Raw genomic sequence first — 21609 nt, forward strand, 5'->3', positions numbered from 1 at the left:
CTGCCCTTCCTTGATTGCCAGAGTGAAGAGCCAGAGGGCCGAAGCTACTCGACGCTGACCACGGTGAGGGAGATTGAAACACAGACGGAGCTGCTGTCTCCAGGCTCTGGGCGGGCTGAGGAGGAGGACGATCAGGATGAAGGCATCAAACAGGCCATGAACCACTTTGTTCAGGAGAACGGGACCCTGCGGGCCAAGCCCACGGGCAATGGCATCTACATCAACGGGCGGGGACACCTGGTCTGACCCAGGCCTGCCTCCTGCCCCCGACCTGGCTCTTTCTGCTGACATGGGGGTTTTCGGCTCATTTTGAGGGAGGGGGCCTCCTGGAGTGCCCCCATATCTTGGGGAAGACGCTTCCCACCCCACTGACTGTTCCACCTTTCCCTCCAACCTTTCTGTTCAGAGTATGTGTGTGTGTGTGTGTGTGTGTGTGTAGGTCACCGTGTACGTGTGTGTGTGCGCGCTCATCAGCGCCAGGTGAGCGGCCGCGTGTGGACCACACGGTGCGGGAGACTCCTGGGGCTCGCGTCTCAGTGTGGCTTGAACATCACGTGGCCGTGTGACCTCTGCCTGTCAATGCAGGCATTTTCCGCAGACCCCAGAGCAGTATTAATGATGCAGAGGTTGGAGGTGAGCGGTGAAGGGTGGGCCAGACCCAGGTGTGTGGGCGTGGCTGGGGCTGGAGTCTGGCCGGCCCCACTCGGGGAGCTGGGCTCCCGCTACTTGGGGAGCCCTGGGGCAAGTGTGAAGCAGCTGCCCAGGGGTCTGCTAGAGGTTCGGACTGTTCCAGAAGAAGCCCTCTGCCCTCTGGTGGCCTGTGCAACTGCTGCATGTAGCGCTTTCTGTAAATAGATCTTCCCAGGGGAGCCGCTCCCAATCCCCTAACACGAGAGACGACTCTTGAAAACCCTTGCTGTATCTCCACATTTGTTACTAGGGTCGCTTCAAGTGAGGCCAGCCTCCAAGGGAATTCAGCAGAGCTGCCCTCACTGGGGCCCCACCCCAGGGGGTTAATTCCTGTGCCTGAGAGCGGGTGGGGTCTGCAATTAGGAGTGTGAGCCCTGTGGTGTTTGGCTAAGGGAGGAGCAGCCCCCTGGGCTTGGAGCTCTGGCCTCCTCTCCTGTTTTAGTCGCATCCACAGTTGTTTGTGGTCCCTTGGGGGAGTTGCTGGGACGTGGTGACAAGGGCTCCTGGTTCGCTGTGTGTAGGAGGGAGAGGGTAGTGACTGCAGACCAAGGGGGTGGGGCGTTCAGGCCAGGTGACCCAGGTGCTGGAGGTGAGGTTGTTCCCCCCCCCCCCGGGGAGGGGGTGGTTTCTAGGTCACTGATTCTGCCCTCTTCCTGCAGGTTCTCTGGGGTGGGGGGCTGGGGCTCTAGGAGGCTTGTTTTTACCCAGGCCACCCAAAGACACTCAGCCAGTGTTTCAGGCCCTGCTTGGCCTGAAATCCATGGGGTTTCTGGACCGAGGGAGAGGCTCGCATCCTTCCCTGGGTCCCCAGGCAGCCCAGGACTTCGAGCGTGGGACACGGAGATCTGGGGCCCTTGTGTGTACATTTTGTGTAAATATGTGCATATTTGTACATAAAATGATATTCTGTTTTTAAATAAACAGATAAAACCTGCTCTGTCTGGCTCCTGTTTGGTCCCTTCAACCATGTGAGCCCTGACTCCTATGCTTTCCGTGTCAGTCTTGTCCTCCCTGTGGTCCCAAGCAGGGGAGGAGTTAGGATGCCTGTCACCTGTCGCCAGGAGGAAAAGGGACAGCACCGGCCTCCATGAGACCTCCAGCGTCTCCGAGTTCCCAGGTAGGAAGTGGAGCCAGGAAGCTCTCTCAGGTGGCCAATGCGTGAAGACTCCCAGCAACAGCTGTGTGGGCTCTTTCTACAGAACAGATACAGAAACTGAAACCCAAGTTCAGTGAGTTCCACAGACCGTTAGAGCCAGCAGGACCGAAAGCGCGTCTCATCTACGCCCTTCATTTCCCCTCGTGTGGAAACTGAGGCACAGCGGAGTCACGTGGCAGGCCCCCGAGAGGAAGAGCCCGGAGCCCTCCTCTTGGGGTGCACAGCACAGCCCTGTGCCCCCTGCTTCCATGGGCCTCCACCTCCGACCCAAGAATTCTGGTCTCTAAGGGTGTCAGTCACCTGCCCAAACCCTGGACGCCATCACCCCACCCCAGGGCTCTGACATCATCTCCCCTTGACCAATGAGGGAAGACGCAGCCATGAGTGAGGATGTGAATGTCAGCTACCCCCCCCCCCCGCACCCGCCCACCCATGGCCCTGTGGTTGCAAAGATGCTCTAACAGGAAGCGGGTTTGAGGCGCTGCACAGCTTCCTGCTCCCGCAGAGCAGAGTGGGGCAAGAAGGGCGAGTGCCAGGCTGGGCCACGAGACACAGCTTCTTGCCAGGGTCCTGGCAGCTTCCCCTTCCCCAGCCACTTCCGCGTGGCTGGGGCCCCAGAGGCAGGAGCCGCTGCCTTGTTGCCCAGGCCACCCTCCACCCCCAAGTTGGGAGCCCTGCCCCCCTGGGGCTGGGCCAAGCCCAGTGGCTGGCTGAGAGCTCATGGGGGACTGATAGGGCAAAGGTCTTGGGGGACAGACGTGGCTGGGCCAGAGCCCTGGGGCTCCTGCCATGAAGTCTCGGCAGAAAGGAAAGAAGAAGGGCAGTTCGAAGGAGCGAGTGTTTGGGTGTGATTTGCAGGAGCACCTGCAGCACTCAAGCCAGGAGGGTAAGGAGGCCAACTCAGAGCTGCTGCTGGGTGGGTGGGGAGGCACGGAGCTTCTCCAGGCGGATCTGGTCTGAGGGGCGGAAGCAGCTTCTGGGTGCTTCTGGGGAAGGGGCGATGGCCTGGGGTCACCGCCCCAGAGACCTCTGAGCTGGCGAGACCGGAAACGTGGCTCAGCGAAGAAGGCAGGGTGTCTCCCTTGGGTAACTCTCTGAGGCTGGGGTGGCTGACCAAGGGAGCGGTGAAGAGAGAGGATGGAGAAATTGGAACTCCAAGGAGGAGCGGACAAAGGAGAGGTGAGGAGGTGGCCACTAGGGACAGGAGAGGTGATGAGAGGAGTGGTTGAAGGGGCAATGGGTGGTCCTTGTGTCTGAATGAAGGAGGCAGGAGAAAGTCTCTGGGATCCTGGCTCCAGGGCTCCGGGGCTCCAGGGAGAAAGGGGCTTCCCAGCTGGAGGAGAGCACCCAGGGACAGACCCCTCTGCAGTCTCGCTGGGCCCCGGTGGCGTGTGCGGTGGGACAGCCTCCTCCCCACTGCCTCTCTGAGTCTCCTCTTATCCCAGTGCCAAGGAGGGAGAACTTCACTGGGGAGGGCAAGGGGACAAGCTGCTGAAATTCGGACCCTGGCCAAGTGAAGGAGACGGCCTGAGGCCTGCTTGGAAGCTGGGTGGTTGGGGGTGCAAAGGCAGCGCGGTAAGGGAACTGCTGTGTGCTGGCCAAGCTTCCTCGCTGAGTTGCCTTGGAGGGGGCTTGGAAGCCAGCAGGACCAAGGACACGGGGCTCATGGCCGCTGGGTCTGGCGTGGGGCAGTCACTCAAAACTGTCTCTCGGTTGGGTTTGAAATTGAATCCAGGCGTGCTGGCTGCCCAGCTTGCCTTGTTTTTTGGCCCTTGGAGCTCCTCCCAGACAAGAGCACTGCCGCACCCTACCCCAATCTGTCATTTCCTCTTTGTCCCCTCCTCTGCTCTGCGCTGTGGTGCTGCAGTAGAGGGAGGGTGATGGTGGTTCCCAGCTCATTTCCTGCTCTTAGCCCTGCCCCTGCGTCCCCAGACACCTCCTTCCCCTTTTCTCCTCCCCTGCCCCGCCAGAAGGCCCCCATCTCTGCCAGCTTCAGTTGAGGGAAAGCCCTGGGCCCCAAGGCGGAGTACTCAACGGCCCGAAGCAGGCTCTGCGCCTTCCTCTTCTCCCTGGGCAGAGTGGACACAGCCCAGCTGTCAGTGTAGGCTTTGCTCTTTTACAGCGGACTGCTCCTGGGCGGGATCACCCTCGGCCAAGGACCCCAAGGTTTAATTACGGTGATGAGCTTCTTGTGGCCCACCACTAATCCTAACTTGAAAGGTCCAAGCCACAGCTGGCCCAGACCCTGTTCTGGCAGCCCTCCTGGCCTCTGCCTGCCTTCCCAGTGGGTGAGGTGTGTGCTCCCCAGAGGGATAGACCTTGGGGATCCCCAGAGTGGCACAGGACCCCCCTTGTCCCCATTAGAACCTCACCTGGGTCCAAGGTTGAGTGATCTTGGACCCTGGAGCAGCGGTGGTGTCCTCTCCCCACCCCCATCTCCTATTACAGAGAAGTGGGGAGGAAGAGACAGTGAAGGGCAGATGATGGCTTTCTAGCAAGAAAATGAAAGCCCAAGCCAGAGAGATCTACTCCATGTTAACTTATCCCCCTAATCTTCTTGGTTCCCCCATCCTCACAACCTTGCCCTCTCTCAGGCCTCTATCCCAGGTCTTTGCCCCCCTAACAAGTCTCTTCCTTCTCCAACCCTCCATGCACCAACTTCTTCCTTTCCCTAATCTTCATTTCTTTGCTGCTATCTTGCTCCAGATTCCGGTTCTCCAGGTCCCTGAGCTTCGGGTTCTCACCACTGATCCCAGCCCAGTCCTTTGCCTCCATCAGCCCAACCATGACTCTCTTATCTTGTCTCCCTCATCTCTGTTTCCCCTACTGCCCCGCCTCTGACACTCCTCTCTCCTTCCATCTCCTGGGCCCATTTCCTCTATGGCACCGACTCCTGAAGGCTCTTGAGTGCCCTGTTTAACAGTCTTCTCTGAGAGTCTAAAATCCGCCAAGAAGGACAGGATGGAGAAGACCTATTTTGGTCACTGTTCATGTGATAAGGACCTGGGGATTTAGGTGATGGCAGACTATTTATGAGTCACCAAAATAAGGTGGTGACTGAATGAGTTGGTATAGCATTAAGTATGCAAGAACAGAGCAGAAACTCAAACCAGGAGGACCTGCCCCTTTCTGCATCCAATGCTGGCAATGGAGGTCAGGCAGATTCTGGCAAGCAAGAACAGGTCCTAAGGGATGGACAGTGAACGTTGAGACTGGGGCTAGAGTGAGGCAAGAGAAGGGAATAGTGTGCACAATTTAGGAAGCACCAACTTTCAAGGCGTGCAAGTGCCCCAGGTGCCTCATTCTTAAGGAGTGCACTGTTGGCACTTGCACGGCTCCGAGAGTGAACACTTCCTTAAATTTTGCACCCTAGATGCCTCCCTTTTCTCACCCAGCTATTGGCTATGGTGTGCAGGAGAGCAAATGGAAACCAGGCCATAAGAGAACAGTTGAAAGACTGAATGATAGTGAGTGATGAATTTTTAAAAATTATTTCCTTCATTTTATAGGGTTTTTTTAAAGCAAAGGAATAAGTTTTTTTCAATTTTTATTCAAAATGCAGAAAGAGAGAGAGAGGAAGAGAGATAGAGATAGAGAGAGGGAGAGAGTTCTCATCCCTACTTCACTCCCTAAGTACCTGCAACGGTTGGGTCTGGGCCAGGCCAAAGCTGGGAGCTGGAAACTCCATCCAGGTCTCCCATGTAGGTGGCAGGGACCCAACTACCTGTTGCCTCCTAGAGTGCACATTAGCAGGAAACTGGAGCCGGGAGCAGAGCAGAGCTAGAACTTAGACCCACGCACTTGGACATGGGATGGGGGCATCTTAACTGTAGGCCAAATGCCTGTCGCTGAAGACAAACCTTTCTAACAAAGCAATGAGCAACTCGTCTGGAGAGACAATTATTCCCAACCCCCCTCTCCCACTGGAAGAGTTTTTGCCAAGGCTCCAGGACCCAAAGGATGGAGGAATTGTAGAGGAATTGGCAGGTTGGAGTTGGTGACCTGCAAGCATCTTTCTGACGAGTGTGTATGCAGTGAGCTTTGCCCAGCTCCCCATTCCCTGATGCTTCTGCTTCTCAGATCCTCTACAGTCTGACCTCCCAGACCTGACTTCTCTTCCTCTGTCCTGTGTCCCCAGTGCCCCAGGTGCTGAGGAGCTGTGCAGAGTTTGTGGAGGAGTATGGAGTGGTAGATGGCATCTACCGTCTCTCGGGGGTCTCCTCCAACATCCAGAAGCTCCGGTGAGTCAGACAAAGCAAGAGGGCTCTGTGGCCAGTAGAACGGGGTGCAGAGGATCATGGGGAGAGGTGCTGGGGAGAGCAGAGGGGGATGAGGGGAACTGGAAGGAGCAAGGGTAGATGCCTGGGACTGTCTTGAGAGGAGCTCTAAAGCCTCCTTGAGAAAGGAAGAGACCATGGGCTCTACTCCCCCATCACACACACACCCTCCACCTGCACCTGTATGCATCATTTAAAAAAATATTTAGATACAATTAATATACCACGAAATTCACCGTTTAAAAATGTACAACTAAGTGATTTTTAATAGATTCATAAGGTTGTACAATTATCATCACTATCTAATTCCAGAACATTTCATCATCCCAAAAAAGGAGCCCCCTGTCCATTAATAGTCACTCCATACTTCCTCTCCCCCAACGCCCAGAAACTGCTGATCCACTTTCTGTCTGTGAATTTGCCTGTCCAGGATATTTCATATAAACAGAACCATAAAATGCATGACTTTGTGTTACTGCCCCTTTTCACCTTGAATGTTTTCACAGTTTGTTCATGTTGTAGCATGTCCCAGACTTTGTTCCTTCCTATGGCTGAATTAATATTCCACTGCAGAGCTTTGTCATGTTTTGTTTATCCATTCATCAGGTGATGGCTATTTGGATTGTTTCCATACTTGGGCTATTGTGAATAATACTGCCATCAACATTCATGTACCAACTTTTGTGTGAACATATAGCTTCAGTTCTTTTGAGTATATTCCTTAGAGTAGACTTGCTGGGTCATATGGTAACCGTTGAACTTTCTAATTGCCAAACTGTTTTCCATAGCAGCTGTATCATTTTACATCCTACCAGCAATGTTTGTAGTTCTCCACTTCTAGTTTCTCCACATCCTCATCAACACTTGTTACTCTGCACCTTTATCATTATAGACATTCTGATGACTGTGAACTGATATTTCTTTTTTCAAAAAATATATTTTTTTCCAAAAGCGGTACCTATTAAATTTATATTTATTAAATAAAAGCTTTCTAAAAATATATACTTTTTAAAATGAGAAGCAAAGTCACAGACACAGTGAGGGAGAGATATAGAGAGAGGTCTTCCATCTACTGGTTCACTCCCTAGATGGCTGCAATGGCCAGAGCTGAGCCAATCTGAAGCCAGGAGCCAGGAACTTCTTCCAGATTTCCCAAGTGGGTGCAGGGATCCAAGCACTGGGACCATGTTCCACTGCTTTCTCAGGCCATCAGCAGGGAGCTGGATCAGTAGTAGAGCAGCTGGGACAAAAACAATTGCCTATGCGGGATGCTGGCACTGTAGACAGAGGCTTAATGTACTATGCCACAGTACCAGCCCCTGTAAACTGATATTTCATTGTGATTTATATTTGCATTTCCCTAATAACTAATGTTGAACATTTTTTCATGTGATTATTGGCTATCTGCTTATATTCTTTGGAGAAATATTTATTCAAATCCTTTACTCATTTTTAAAAAAGATTTATTTATTTACTTGAAAGGCAGAGTGACAGTGAGAGAGGGAGGGAGGTAGGGAGGGAGAGAGAGAGAGAGAAACCTTCCTTCTGCTGGCCCACTCCCCAAATGGCTGCAATAGCCGGAGCTAAGCCAGGCTAAATCCAGAAGCTCAGAACTCCATCTGGGTCTCCCACATGGATGATAGGGTCCCAAGTACTTGGGATATCTTCTGCTGCTTTCCCAGGCTCATTAGCAGGGAGCTGGATCAGAATCATTGTAGCTGGAACTTGAATTGGTACTCCACCATGCTGGTGTTGCAAGCAGCTGCTTCACCTGTTCTGTCACAATGCCAGCCCTTGTCTTCACCCTTTCTTTATTTCTTTTTTCTTCCTTTCTTTTTTAAAGATTTATTTATTTGTTTGAAAGGCAGAGTTACAGAGAGAAAGAGAGAGACAGAGAGAGAGAGGTTTCTTCCCTCTGCTGGTTCGCTCTCCAAATGGTGGCAATGGCTAGGGCTGTGCCAGGCCAAAACCAGGATCCAGGAGCTTCATTTGGATCTCCCACATGGGCACAGGGGCCCAAGTACTTGGGCCATCGCCATCTTCCACTGCTTTCCCAAGTACATTAGCAGGGAGCTGGATTGGAAGCAGAGCAGAAAGAATTAAACCACATGGGATGCCGGCGCTGCAGGCAACGACTTAACCTGCTGTGCCGCAGCTCCGGCCCTTTCTCTTTCTTTCCTTCTTTTTTTCTTTTCCTTTCTTTCTTTTTGAGGATTTATTTATTTATTTGAAAGTCAGAGGGCGTCAGGGCTCAATAGGCTAATCCTCTGCCTGCGGCGCCGGCACACTGGGTTTTAGTCCTGGTCGGGGTGCCGGATTCTGTCCCGGTTGCTCCTCTTCCTGTCCAGCTCTCTGCTGTGGCCCAGGAGTGCAGTGGAGGATGTCCCAAGTGCTTGGGCCCTGCACCCCATGGGAGACCAGGAGGAAGCACCTGGCTCCTGGCTTTGGATCAGCTCAGTGCGCTGGCCGCAGCGGCCATTGGAGGGTGAACCAACGGCAGAGGAAGACCTTTTTCTCTGTCTCTCTCTCTCTCACTGTCCACTCTGCCTGTAAAAAAAAAAAAAAAAAAAAAAAAAAAAGTGAGAAAGAGAGAGACAGAGACAGAGACAGACAGACAAAAGTTTTCCATTGCTAGTTCACTCCCCAGATGGCCATAACAGCCAGGGTTGGTCAGGTTGGGGCCAAGCTGAACCCAGATGCTTCATCCAGGTCTCCCATGTGGGTGCGGTGCCAGAACACTTGAGCCATCTTCCACTATTTTTCCCAGGCCAATAGCAGGAAGCTGGATTGGAAGAGGAGCAGCCAGGACTAGAAATGGTGCCCATATGGGATGCCAGTGTCTCAGGCAGAGGTTTTGCCAGCTATGCCATCAACACCAACTCTCTTTCACTTTCCTTTTCATTTGTTTGCTTTTAAGATTTATTTATTGGGGCTGCTCTGCTTCCAGTCCAGCTCCCTGCTGGTGTGCCTGGGAGGGCAGCAGAGGATGGCCCAGGTCCTTGGGCCCCTGTACCCACGTGGGAGGCCTGGGGGAAGCTCCTGGTTCAGGCTTTGGCCTGGCCCAGCCCTGGCCATTGTGGCCATTTGGGGAGTGGACCAGTAGATGGAGGACCTCGCTCTGTCTTTCTCTCTCTATCTCTCTGTAACTCTGCTTTCAAATAAATAAAATAAATCTTAAAAAAAAAAAAAAACCAACTCGCCTAGTTCTACATTCATCTCACTCTCAGTAGTCCTTTAAAAAAAATAAAAGAAAGGGCTGGCACTGTGGTGCAGTGGGTTAACGCCCTGGCCTGAAGTGCCAGAATGCCATATGGGCACCGGTTCGAGACCCAGCTTCTCTACTTCCCATCTAGCTCTCTGTTATGGCCTGGGAAAGCAGTAGAAGATGGTCCAGGTCCTTTGACCCCTGCACCCACGTGGGAGACCCAGAAGAAGCTCCTGGCTCCTGGCTTCGGATTGGCACAGCTCTGGCCATTGCGACCAGTTGGGGAGTGAACCATCGGATGGAAGACCTCTCTCTCTCTCTCTCTCTCTCTCTCTGCCTCTCCTCTCTCTGTGTAACTCTGACTTTCAAATAAAATAAATCTTTAAAAAAAGAAACGAAAAGAAAATAAAAGGAAAGGAAAGAGGGGCCAGCCCAGTGGTGTAGCGAGTGAAGCCACCGTCTGCAGTGCCTGTATCCCATGTGGACGCTGATTTGAGTCCTAGCTGCTCCACTTCCAATCTAGCACTCTGCTGTGGCCTGGAAGGTCAGTGGAGGATGGCCCAAGTCCTTGGGCTCCTGCACGCATATGGGAGACCTGGAGGAGTCTCCTGGATCCTGGCTTCAGATTGGCCCAGTTTCGGCCATTGCGGCCATTTGGGTAGTGAACCAGCAGGAGATGGATGACTTTCTTTCTCTCTCTCTCTGCCTCCCTCTCTGTAACCTGACACATTTATTTATTTATTTGAAGGCAAAGTTACAGACACACACACACACACACACACAGAGAGAGAGAGAGAGAGAGAGAGAGAGAGATCTTCTATTTGCTGTTGTATTCCCCAAATGGCTGCATCAGACTATGCCAGGCTGAAGCCAGGAGCCAGAAGATTCATCTTGGTCTTCCACCTGGGTTTGGGGGCCCAAGGACTTGAGCCATCTTCTGCTGCTTTCCCAGGTGTATTAGGAGGGAACTGGATCAGAAGTGGAGCAACTAGGAATTGAACCGGCTCCCGTATGGGATGCCAGCACCACAGGCAGCAGCTTAAGTTGCTATGCCACAGCACAGCCCTCCTCCCCCTTCTTCATAGTGCCTTTTTTTTTTTTTTTAAAGATTTATTTATTTATTTGAAAGTCAGAGTTACACAGAGAGAGGAGAGGCAGAGAGAGAGAGAGAGAGAGATAGAGAGAGAGGTCTTCTATCCTATGGTTCACTCCCTAATTGGCCACAATGGCCGGAGCTGCGCCGATCTGGAGCCAGGATTCAGGAGCTTCTTCTGGGTCTCCCACACAGGTGCAGGGGCCCAAGGGCTTGGGCCATCCTCTACTGCTTTCTCAGGCCATAGCAGAGAGCTGTATTGGAAGTGGAGTAGCTGGGGCTCGAACCAGCGCCCATATGGGCTGCTGGCACTGTAGGCGGCAGCTTTACCTACTATGCCACAGTGCCGGCTCCTTCATGGTGCCTTTGACACACAAAAAATTTTTAATTTTGATGTCTGCTTTTCCTTTGACTGCTGTGCTTTTAATGTCATATCTAAGAAACTATTACCTAATCCAAAGTCACAATGCTTTATACTCAGCTTTCATTCTAAGAGTTTTACCCAAACATTTCACACATTCCCAGAAGCACACGTCAGGTCCATTCCCTGCTTCTACTGATTCCTGTACCTACAGCTATATCCCTGACAGATCCCTGTTCAGGCACAGGTCCACTTACTGTGCACGTGTCTATCCCCATATCCACATCTAAATACAAACAATGCCATAAGCTTGCTACTTTATATATATATACTTTATATGTACTTTATACATACACACACACACACGCACACACACCCCGGCATTGTCCTGCCCGGAGCCCCACACGGTGACCTACGACCCTGCCTGGAGCCCTGGAGCTCTCTCCTCCATCCCCCGGCCCCACCTCCCCGATCCTGACCCCCTCTGACCACTCTGCCTCTCCCCAGGCAGGAGTTTGAGACCGAGCGGAAGCCAGACCTGCGGCGGGATGTTTACCTCCAGGATATTCACTGCGTCTCCTCCCTGTGCAAGGCCTATTTCAGAGAGCTTCCAGATCCCCTGCTCACCTATCGGCTCTATGACAAGTTTGCTGTGAGTTGAGAGGCAGGAAGATAGGGCTCGGGGTGGCAACTCCTGTTTTGACATTCCAGGCTGTCACATGCTGAGTGGAGTCCTGGTGACTCTGAGTGACAGAGACCACAGTATAGCATTCCTGGGAGAAAAGACCCCTCCTCTCCAAATCTCCTAGTTCCTGCTACCCTTGCCCTCCCCTGTCCCCCTTCTCATCACTCTGCCTTAACTGTGTCCTAAGGCCTGCAGACTATGCCCAGGGCAGTTGTCAGGCCCGGGGGTGGGGGGGTGAGGGGGTGGGGGGGTCAGGTGATCAGGGCTGGGAAGGTGCTGAGAAAGCACCTACACTAGAGCTTGTCTATGCTTAGTAGAATGAGAACACCTGTTAGAAGTCTAAACTTTTTAAAGGATGCGCTTCCATGAACTGTAATTGGATGTAGAACATCTTTTGAATAAGAAAACAACTGCCAACGATGCTATCATGAATTGAGTAATACTTTTTAAAAATATATTTATTTACTTATTTAAGAGGTAGAGTTATAGACAGAGGGAGGAAGAGACAGAGAGAGAGGTCTTCCATCTGCTAGTTCTCTCACCAAATGGTTACAATGGCAGGAGCTGTGCCGATCTGAAGCCAGCAGCCTGGAGCTTCCTCCAGGTCTTCCACATGGGTGCAGGAACCCTAGCATTTGGGTCATCCTGTACTGCTTTCCCAGGCCATAGCAGAGAGCCAGATTGGAAGAGGAGCTTCTGGGACTCAAACCTGCACCCATATAGGAAGCCAGCACTGCAGGTGGAGGCTTAACCTACCACATCACAGTGCTGGCCCAGAGCAATACTTTTTAAAAAATATTTTTAAATGTTTATTTATTTGAAAGATACACACACACACACACACATACACACACAGAGAGAGAGAGAGAGAGAGAGAGAGAGAGAGAGAGAAAGAGAAAGCTTCAATTCACTGCTTCACTCTCCAAATGGTTGCAACATCCAGGGTTGGGCCAGGCCACAGCCAGGAGCCAGGAACTCCATCCTTGTCTCCCACATGGGAGGCAGGAGCCCAAGGACTTGGACCATCATTTGTTTACTTCCCAGGAGCATTAGCAGGAAGTTGGATCAGAAGCAGAGCTGCTGGGTCTTGAACCGCCATCCCATATTGGGATGCTGGCATAGCAAGTGGTGGCTTAACCCACTGTGCCACCACATAGATCCCTTCCTGAACCCTTTGAAACAACACTTCAGTCCCTGGGGCACCCCCAGCGTGGGACCACTGATGCATCCAGTGCCAGAGCCTTACCAGTGGGGATGCTAAGGCAGGGAGTTGCCCAAGACCACTGAAGCAGCTAGGTGGCATAACCAAGATTCGGCTGCTGTTTTCTGCGAGCCCCAACTTCTTCCCACCATGTCAGTGTGCCTCGGAAGAGCCTGGGCACAGGCAGTGTGGGATGCAGCCCAGGTTGTTTCTGAGAGTGGTTTGGAGCGCTGAGGTGTAAGCAGAGTCCTGGCTGGACTGCTGACCCCAGCTTCTCGGACCTTACTCCCCTATCAGGAGGCGGTGGCGGTGCAACTGGAGCCCGAGCGCTTGGTCAAGATCCTAGAGGTGCTGCGAGAACTGCCCATCCCAAACTACAGGTGTGTGGGGCTGTACTTCCTGTACCTGAGGGTCCTGGCTGCCCCGCACGGCCAAGTCTCACTCCACCAAGAGCCTGGACTTGTCCCAGCCCGCCACTCACCTGGAGTGTCCCCTGTGTGAGCACCGCCTCCTCCCCCCTTTCTGCAGGACGCTGGAGTTCCTCATGCGGCACTTGGTGCACATGGCCTCGTTCAGCGCCCAGACCAACATGCACGCCCGCAACTTGGCCATCGTGTGGGCCCCCAACCTGCTGAGGTGAGCAGCCTGCAGGGACCCTGGGCAAGACTGGCCTTTGGAAGGCTGGTCCCAGGATGGAGTGTGGCTGAGTGGGTACCCTGGAGAAGGGCATGGGGTCTTTTTTTTTTTTTTTTTTTTTGACAGGCAGAGTTAGACAGTGATTTCGTTGGTTCACCCCTCAAGTGGCCGTAGCGGCGCACTTGTGGTTGGCGCACTGTGCCAATCCAAAGCCAGGACTCAGGTGCTTCCTCCTGGTCTCCCACGCGGGTGCAGGGCCCAAGGACCTGGGCCATCCTCCACTGCACTCCCAGGCCACAGCAGAGAGCTGGACTGGAAGAGCGGCAACCAGGACAGAATCTGGCACCCCGACCAGGCCTAGAAACCGGGGTACTGGTGCCACAGGTGGAGGATTAGCCTAGTGAGCCACAGCGCTGGCCATGGCATGGGGGGGTCTTACAAAGCTCATTGAGAAAGGCAGGCTCAGGCTTACATGGAGAGGACTGGGGCCCACCCACTTGAGGCCCTTTTCAGGACCTTTTTCTTTTCCTGTACCATGTTACTGAGCACAGAGACTGGGACATAAGTCTTTGCCATCTGTTTGTTGAGCAAACATCTTGCAGTTAGTTGGAGGTCTAGGCCTGTGTCTCACTCACTGTGGTACAAGGCAGACTATGAGAAGTCCTGTAACTCATTACTATAAACAAACATCCTCCTATGCCAATGAAGACGGAGTAATCCTGAGGAGGGTGTCCAAGAAGGCTTCCGAGAGGAGGTGGCATTTGACACTTGGATCATGCATCAATGGTTTAAGAGGTGGAGATGGGGTTAAGCATGCAAGTGAGAAAGTATAAGAGATTTGGGAGGAGAGTCTGATGGAGAAGTGATGGGACTGAGGGAAGAATCCCTCCACCTCTCCACAGGTCCAAAGACATAGAGGCCTCAGGCTTCAACGGGACTGCAGCCTTCATGGAGGTGCGTGTGCAGTCCATCGTCGTGGAGTTCATCCTCACCCACGTGGACCAGCTCTTTGGGGGTGCCTCCCTCTCTGGTCAGTGCCCTTCCTGCGCACTACATCGCTGCTCTCTGGCTGGGGAGGCGTGCCGGAACTACAGAGGTCCTCCAAGATCAACTAGTTCAGGTTCTGTTTCACGGATGAGAAAAGTCAGTCTTACAGAGGGAACCCCAGAGAGACAGTGGTGCAGTCAGGACTTGAGAGGTGACTTCTGGTGTCGGCCTAGTGCATAGTTTGATCTCTAAATCACTGCCCTGGCTCCCAAGGCTAGTGATGATACACACCTGCCCCAGCCCACCAGGCCAGTGTCCTAGCATCTTCTGGCCCTCTTTCCCCATAAGAACACCATCTTGAGGAGCTGGAAATGGAGGGCCTGTCTCCAGGGCCATTGGAGGGTAACCCTAACCAGGTTGTTGGTGAGGGAAAAAGAAGGGCTGGGCGTCCAAAGTTCTCCTTTTGGCTCTGTTCTTGGCTGGCCAATTCCTTTTCTTTCCCCAGGTGACGAGGTGAACAGTGGCTGGAGATCACTTCCAGGTGCCCGAGTGTCGAGTAACCCTGAGGACCTCATGCCCAGGTCCCTGCCCTACCACCTGCCTAGCATCCTGCAGGCTGGGGATGGACCCCCACAGATGCGGCCCTACCACACTATCATTGAGATTGCGGAGCACAAGTAAGGCCCCTCCCCATACTCTCCTTGCCTGCACTGACCACCAGCCTCCAGGCTCCAATTATTTCTCTATCCCCTGCAGGAGGAAAGGGTCTTTGAAGGTCAGAAAGTGGAGGTCTATCTTTAATCTTGGTCGCTCGGGCCATGAGACAAAGCGTAAATTTCCACGGGGTGCTGAGGACAGGGGTAAGTCTAGGGAAATGGGGGAGCTTTGCTGAGGGGGTGCAGTGCCCTGGCTCCACTACACATCCCTGTCTTGCAGAGGACAAGTCCAGTAAGGGGACCCTGAGGCCAGCCAAGAGCATGGACTCACTGAGTGCTGCAGCTGGGACCAGCGATGGTGAGTATAGGTGTGTGTTCTTGTGCGTGTACGTGTGTGTACTGTGTGACCAGTTGCGTGGCCAACTGTGTTCAATAATTTCAAAAATATTTAATGAGTGCCTATCATACAGCAGCCATAGTGCCAGATGCTAAGCAGGGCGTGGTGAGTGCATCGTGTAGTCTGTGAATGTGTTTGTTAAATGTTTGTACCTGGAGAGACACCACAAGAGGTGTGTGAGTGCATGATAGGGGCAGCCAGTGACCGCATCTGCAGGGAGGAAGTGGGCTCCATAGGGATGCACAGGTAGGGTGACCTGTTGGTCAGGTGGTGTGTTTGTAGCAGCGTTTGAAGGAAGCTGGGGCTGCCACTCAGGCCTGAGAGAGCAGAAAGTGTTCTTCAGGGCTTTGCTGATGTGTATAGGCCCCTGGAGTTAAGGCTATTGCCTACTTAGCCCTCTTTCTCCTCCACAGAGCCAGAGGGGCTGGTGGGATCCAGCAGTTCCCAGCCAAGCTCACTGCTACCTGAAAACCTGGAGAATGATTCCATGGAGATAGCAGAGGGTGACCAGGAGACAGAAGCAGAGGCACCGGGTGGCACCAACTCTGAGCCAGGCACACCGCGAGCTGGGCGGTCAGCCATCCGGGCTGTGGGCGGTAGCCGTGCCGAACGTTGTGCTGGTGTTCACATCTCAGACCCCTACAATGTCAACCTCCCGCTGCACATCACCTCTATTCTCAGTGTGCCCCCCAACATCATCTCCAACGTCTCCTTGACCAGGCTCACCCGTGGCCTTGAGTGTCCGGCCCTGCAACCTCGGCCAAACCCTGCCTCTGGCCCAGGCCCTGGCCCTGGGCCCCCAGGTGAGGACCCAGGGATGCCCAAGGACTGGGCAAGGGTACTAGAGCTCCAGGCTCAAGCTGTGAAGCTGGAAGATGTACTGTTGGAAAGGCAAAGGCCTCGGGCCTTATGCTCTGGGGTGGTTACCTTAAGCTGCCTTCCTGGATACAGGGTTGGAGTAGATTTAGTAACATTCTCTAGTTATGTGAAAACCATGGAGAAGGGCTATTAACAAGTCTTCAGATCACTGATGTACCCAAGAGTGTGGTTTGCATCAAACTCGTACAAGGGAACTTCAGAAAGCTCGTGGAGAATGGAATTGAAAGACAATGCATGGCCGGCGCTGTGGCTCACTAGGCTAATCCTCCACCTTGCGGCGCTGGCACACCGGGTTCTAGTCCCGGTCGGGGCGCCGGATTCTGTCCCGATTGCCCCTCTTCCAGGCCAGCTCTCTGCTGTGGAGTGCAGTGGAGGATGGCCCAAGTGCTTGGGCCCTGCACCCCATGGGAGACCAGGGTAAGTACCTGGCTCCTGCCATCGGTTCAGTGCGGTGCGCCGGCCGCAGTGCGCCGGCCACGGCGGCCATTGGAGGGTGAACCAACGGCAAAGGAAGACCTTTCTCTCTGTCTCTCTCTCTCTCACTGTCCACTCTGCTGTCAAAAAAAAAAAAAAAAAAAAAAAAGGAAAGAAAGATAATGCAGGGCCTGCACTGTGGTGCAGTGGGTTAAAGCGCTGGTCTGCCGCGCTGGCATCCCACATGGGCATTGGTTCAAATCCGGCTGCTCTACTTCTGATCCAGCTCTCTGCTATGGCCTGGGAAAGCAGTGGAAGCTGGCCCAAGTCCATGGGTCCCTGCACCTGCCTGGGAGACCTGGAAGAAGTTCCTGGCTCCTGGCTTCAGATTGGCACAGTTCCGGCCTTTGTGGCCATCTGGGGAATGAACCAGAAGTAGGAAGACCTCTCTATCTTTCTCTCTCTGCCTCTGCCTCTCTGTAACTTTGCCTTTCAAGTAAATAAATAAATCTTTAAAAAATAGAAAGATAGAAAGTGCACATTTCCCACCAATTTCTTGAATTCCCCTCATGCAGCAGGGCTTGCTAAGTACAAGTGTGGGAATATGTGATAGATGATGAAAATAATAATTGTCACATTAGCACTAAATGCTATCATTTTTTTTTTTTAAAAGATTTATTTATTTATTTATCTGAAAGAGTTATAGAGAGGGAGAGACAGAGAGAGATGGATCTTCTCTCTGCTGGTTCATTTCCCAGATGGCCACAACTGCCAGGCTGAAGCCAGGAGCCAGGAGCTTCTTCTAGGTCTCCCACGTGGATGTCAGCAGCCCAAGAACTTTGGCCATCTTCCACTGCTTTTGCAGGACATTAGCAGGGGAACAGGATTGGAAGTGGAGCAGCCAGGACTCGAACCGGTGCCCATATGGGATACCAGCACTGCAGGAGACAACTTTATCCACTATGCCACAAAGCTGGCCCCTAAATGCTAGCATTTATTGAAAATTTATTATGTGCCAAGAGCTCTGTCAAGCACTTTGCAGGCAACAGTTTTATTTTCTCACAATCTTATGATCCAGAAATGTTGTTATCCTCATGTTACTATGGTGGAAAGCTGAGACTTAAGAGTAAGTGATTTGCTATTGATTTAGGTAGGGAGTGGCAGGGCTGGGATCAGATCCTGCTCTGACCCCAGTTGCCAAAGTATCCCTGATGAGAAGTCCTGAGGCAGCACAGGAAAGTGCATGGGCTGTACAGTTGAGTAGATGTGAGTACAGATTTTCCCTAGTGGGGCCAGTGTTGTGGTGTAGCAAGGTAAACCGCCCCCTAAAGTGCTGACATCTCATATGGGCACCAGTTCAAGTCCTGGCTGCTGCACTTCCAGTCCAGCTCCCTGCTAATGCACCTGGGAATGCAGTAGAATCCTGGAAGAAGCTCCTGGCTCCTGGCTTCAGACAGGCCCAGCTGCTGCCCACGTGACCATTTGGGAGAATGAACTAGCTGATGCAAGATCTGTCTATCTCTTCCTCTCTCTGTAACTTTGCCTTTCAAATAAATCTTAAGGTTTTTTTTTTTTTTTTTTTTTTTTTGCCTAGTGGCCCCTATTGGCTGTGTGATCTTGGGCAAATTGCTTAATATCTCTGAGCTGCAGTTTCCTCCTATGTAAAATGAGGATAATGCCCTAGTTTGTTTTGCACGTTAAATAATCACATTGTAAATAGTAAGTAATTGCATTCTGTATTAAGTAAATACATTGTATAATGTATGGCGCAGGGCTTGGCTTCTGGAAGGGGTTCAATAACAGTAACTATAAGCCAGCAGTCAGGGATAATGCTCTGATGGCATCAGCCATGTGCAGTATCTATTCTGGGAGTGCTAGGAAGAAAGGGTCAGGGCTGGCCTTGACCTCTGTGTTCCTGGGTCTATTTCTCTCTTGACAGATAAGAAGTTGGAGTCACGTCCGGTCCCAGGTCCCCTGGCTGACTCAGTCCCAGTGGACGAGGCTCCTGTTCTGGAGGACTCCCTGTCCCAGGAGGTGCAGGATTCCTTCTCCTTCCTAGAGGACTCAAGCAGCTCAGAGCCCGAGTGGGTGGGGGTGGAAGATGGGGAGGTGGCCAAGGCAGGAGCAGCAGGAGCTGCCTTCTCCCCTGGGGAGGACGACTCCGGGATGGGCTACCTGGAGGAGCTCCTGGGAGTTGGGCCTCAGGTAAGGAACAGCTGTGCTGGGTTTGGGGGTGGTAAGGAGTCCAGAGAGTAGACAAGGCCATGTGGTCCTGAGCCTCCATGCTTTGCCTACAGGTGGAAGAGTTCTCTGTGGAGCCACCCTTGGATGACCTGTCTCTGGATGAAGCGCAGTATGTTCTGGCTCCCAGCTGCTGTTCCTTGGACTCTGTGGGCCCTGGGCCTGAAGTAGAGGAAGAAAATGGGGAGGAAGTTTTCTTGAGTGCCTATGATGATCTAAGTCCCCTGTTGGGGCCTAATCCCCGCTCCTGGGAGAGCACAGAGAACCTGCAGGACGAGGCAGCAGGGTGTGGAAGACAGACTCCAGGACTGACTGAGGAAGAGCAGGCACCTTTGGAAGTTGAGGAAGACAAGGAAGCTGAGCCTGGAAGCAAATGGGACATCAGGAAAGAGGCTGAAGGGAGTCCAGGGGCTGGGACGGAAGTTGGAAAGGCCGGTGAGGAAGGAAAGGAGGCTGCGGAAAGCCGAGAGGGGATGGTCAGGCTGGAAGAAGGGAGTGGGGAAGAGGCAGAGGCCAAAGGACATCAGGAGGCTGAAAGCGTGGAGGAGACTAAGAGTACAGAGGAACCAGGAGAACAGGATATAGACAAGGAGCAGGACAAAGAGGTTGAGAGAGAAGAGGCTGAGGGAGGAGAGGCGGCTCAGGTAGACACTGGAAGGTATCCAGAGAACGGGGCCCAGGAACACCTGGCTGCTGAGGAGAACTGGGAAGTTGTACACAAACAAGAGGTCAATGGAGGCACAGAGGATGAGGTCAAAGGACAGAAGGGGAATGGAAACCATGAGACAAGAGAAGACCAAGGAGATGGCGAAGATGGCAGAAATTCAGCAACAGCAGCCAAAGGAGGAGAAAGGGAGCTTAGCAAGGAACGGGAGAGTGGGCGTGGAGTGGCTGAGGGAGCTCAGAGCGCGGGAGGGGACCGTGTAGAAGAGGGGGCCCTCTCTGGGGGGTCGGGCATGAAGTTCTTGCAGGCTGATGCTGCCAAAGAGGGCAATGCTCAGTCTTCTGATACGGAACAGGTAGCCCCCCAGCCACCCCAGCCAGAGGAGCTGGAGCCTGATGGTCAGCCCAGCTCTGAGGGTGATGCTCTGTGCGCCTGCTCCCTTGGTTCAGCAGGCGGTGTGGGCATGCGCCTGGCTTCCACCCTGCTTCAGGTCCAACAGGTCCACTCTGTGCCCGTGGTGCCCCCCAAGCCACAGTTTGCCAAGATGCCCAGTGCAATGTGCAGCAAGATCCATGTAGCCCCTGCAAACCCATGCCCAAGGCCTGGCCGCCTTGATGGGACTCCTGGGGAAAGGGCTTGGGGGTCCCGAGCGTCCCGATCCTCTTGGAGGAATGGGGGCAGTCTTTCCTTCGACGCTGCTGTGGCCATGGCCCGGGACCGCCAGAGGACTGAGGCTCAGGCAGTCCGGCGGACCCAGACATGTACTGGGGGTGGGGACTACAGCCTCATTCCCAGAACCTCCCTCTGTAGCACGATCCCTGCCCATCCTTCTCGGCCCCTTAGCTGCTTGGAACACCCACCTGAAGGCACAGAAGGGCCTGGATCCCGGAGTCGGCTTAGTCTGCCCCTCAAAGATCCCCAGCCCCCCGATCTCCTTATGTGCCCCCAGCGCCGGTCATATGCATTTGAAACACAGGCTAACCACGAGAAAGGTGAGAGACTGTGATTAGGACCAGAACATTGGGCCAAAGGGACCAGGAAATTGTCTGGAATCTTTGGGGTCCCTGGCTAGCTGTCTCTTCTGTAGCCTGAGCAGCTGTAGTGCCCCACTCTATGGAACTTTGGTCCTCCAGCTTCTGTTTCTGACTGTGGGAGGCACTTTCTCAGCTGGTATACCTGAGCTCGTCTCAGACTTAGAGCACTTACTTATCTCTCAGGAGATTTTCCAAAAAAGTCACCAAGATCCTGTTCCCAGGGAGTAGCGTCATTGGCCAAGGGGAACATAACGTTAGGCAGAAAATTTAAGAAGTTTCTCAAAGCGAAGAATGGAGGGGGAATTCCAGACAAGTTCCTGCTCTCCTCGGAGGCTTCTTTATAGAAGCCCAAGACAGAGGTGAGGACTGGGTCAGCTCAGAGCTTCTCCCTCCGCCCCCCCCTTTCTCACACACACACACACACACACACACACTAGTTGTCCATCCCTACATCCTTGGATACTTCCCGATCCTCTTAGCTCCATATTAGCAGTATGTCCAGGAAGTTCTTTGAAGTCCTCAGTGTTTGAAAGATGGCCTGGACCCCTCCCTTCCCCTCCATCTGCCTCTCCGTATATTACAGGGGAAAGGTCTTGTGCACATCTCTCTGGCCGTTCCTTTTTCCTTTGGAATAATGCCCTCCTGTTTCAGAAAATGGGGATGGCCTCACTCAGGTTCTTGGGACTGCTTCTCCAGACAGGTGGAGGGCACAGGTCTCACTCTAGAAGGGGTTGGTATTGCAGAATAAAAGTTGTATTTTTACACATAAACAGTGTGGAGTCTCATTATTCTGACTAAAACCTTGGGTGATAGGTATCACATTTTCATATATTTGGCCAAACTTTTTTTTCCCCTACTTTGTTCAGGGCTGTTTCTCAGTTGTCATGGAGACTAGGCTAAAAACTAGAGCTGGGGTCAGCGGTGGTCAGGAAATGGGGAAGAGAAACTTGTATTTACATAATGTTCATTATGTGCCAGGAACCGGGCTGGGTAGTCTTGTGTATTAATTCCACTTAGCAATTCTGTAAGGTAG

The 21609-nt window shown here is 52.9% G+C and overlaps 2 protein-coding genes across 11 annotated transcripts in view; both read left to right on the top strand.

Moving 5' to 3' along the window:
• The window catches only part of NECTIN4 (nectin cell adhesion molecule 4), a 16491-nt gene extending 14867 nt beyond the window's left edge, over positions 1-1624 (top strand). For 3 of the 5 annotated variants that reach the window (XM_070077446.1, XM_008264201.4, XM_002715217.5), the window contains one exon: positions 22-1624. In XM_070077446.1, the coding sequence (XP_069933547.1) occupies positions 22-246 (225 nt within the window). In that variant the 3' untranslated portion in view covers positions 247-1624. The remainder of the gene's footprint in view (positions 1-21) is intronic. The other 2 variants (XM_008264202.4, XM_002715216.5) reach the window with 1 other exon arrangement.
• On the top strand, positions 1575-21346 carry ARHGAP30 (Rho GTPase activating protein 30). Of its 6 annotated transcripts, none has more exons than XM_070077442.1 (12): positions 1575-1807; positions 5985-6087; positions 11290-11434; positions 12966-13048; positions 13197-13304; positions 14207-14334; positions 14797-14968; positions 15048-15151; positions 15228-15305; positions 15758-16147; positions 18577-18671; positions 18935-21346. In XM_070077442.1, the coding sequence occupies exons 1-12, from the start codon at positions 1675-1677 to the stop codon at positions 20546-20548; spliced, it is 3153 nt and encodes a 1050-aa protein (XP_069933543.1). In that variant the 5' UTR covers positions 1575-1674; the 3' UTR covers positions 20549-21346. The 6 variants fall into 6 exon arrangements, with proteins under 6 accessions (XP_069933543.1, XP_069933542.1, XP_002715301.2 ...); XM_070077441.1 differs by having other exon boundaries at positions 1576-1807; positions 18577-18842; XM_002715255.5 differs by lacking the exon at positions 1575-1807 and adding an exon at positions 2301-2732 and having other exon boundaries at positions 18577-18842.
• Positions 21347-21609: the final 263 nt, after the last annotated feature.

The sequence above is a fragment of the Oryctolagus cuniculus genome, chromosome 7 (assembly GCF_964237555.1).
Source record: "Oryctolagus cuniculus chromosome 7, mOryCun1.1, whole genome shotgun sequence".
Taxonomy (NCBI): domain Eukaryota; kingdom Metazoa; phylum Chordata; class Mammalia; order Lagomorpha; family Leporidae; genus Oryctolagus; species Oryctolagus cuniculus.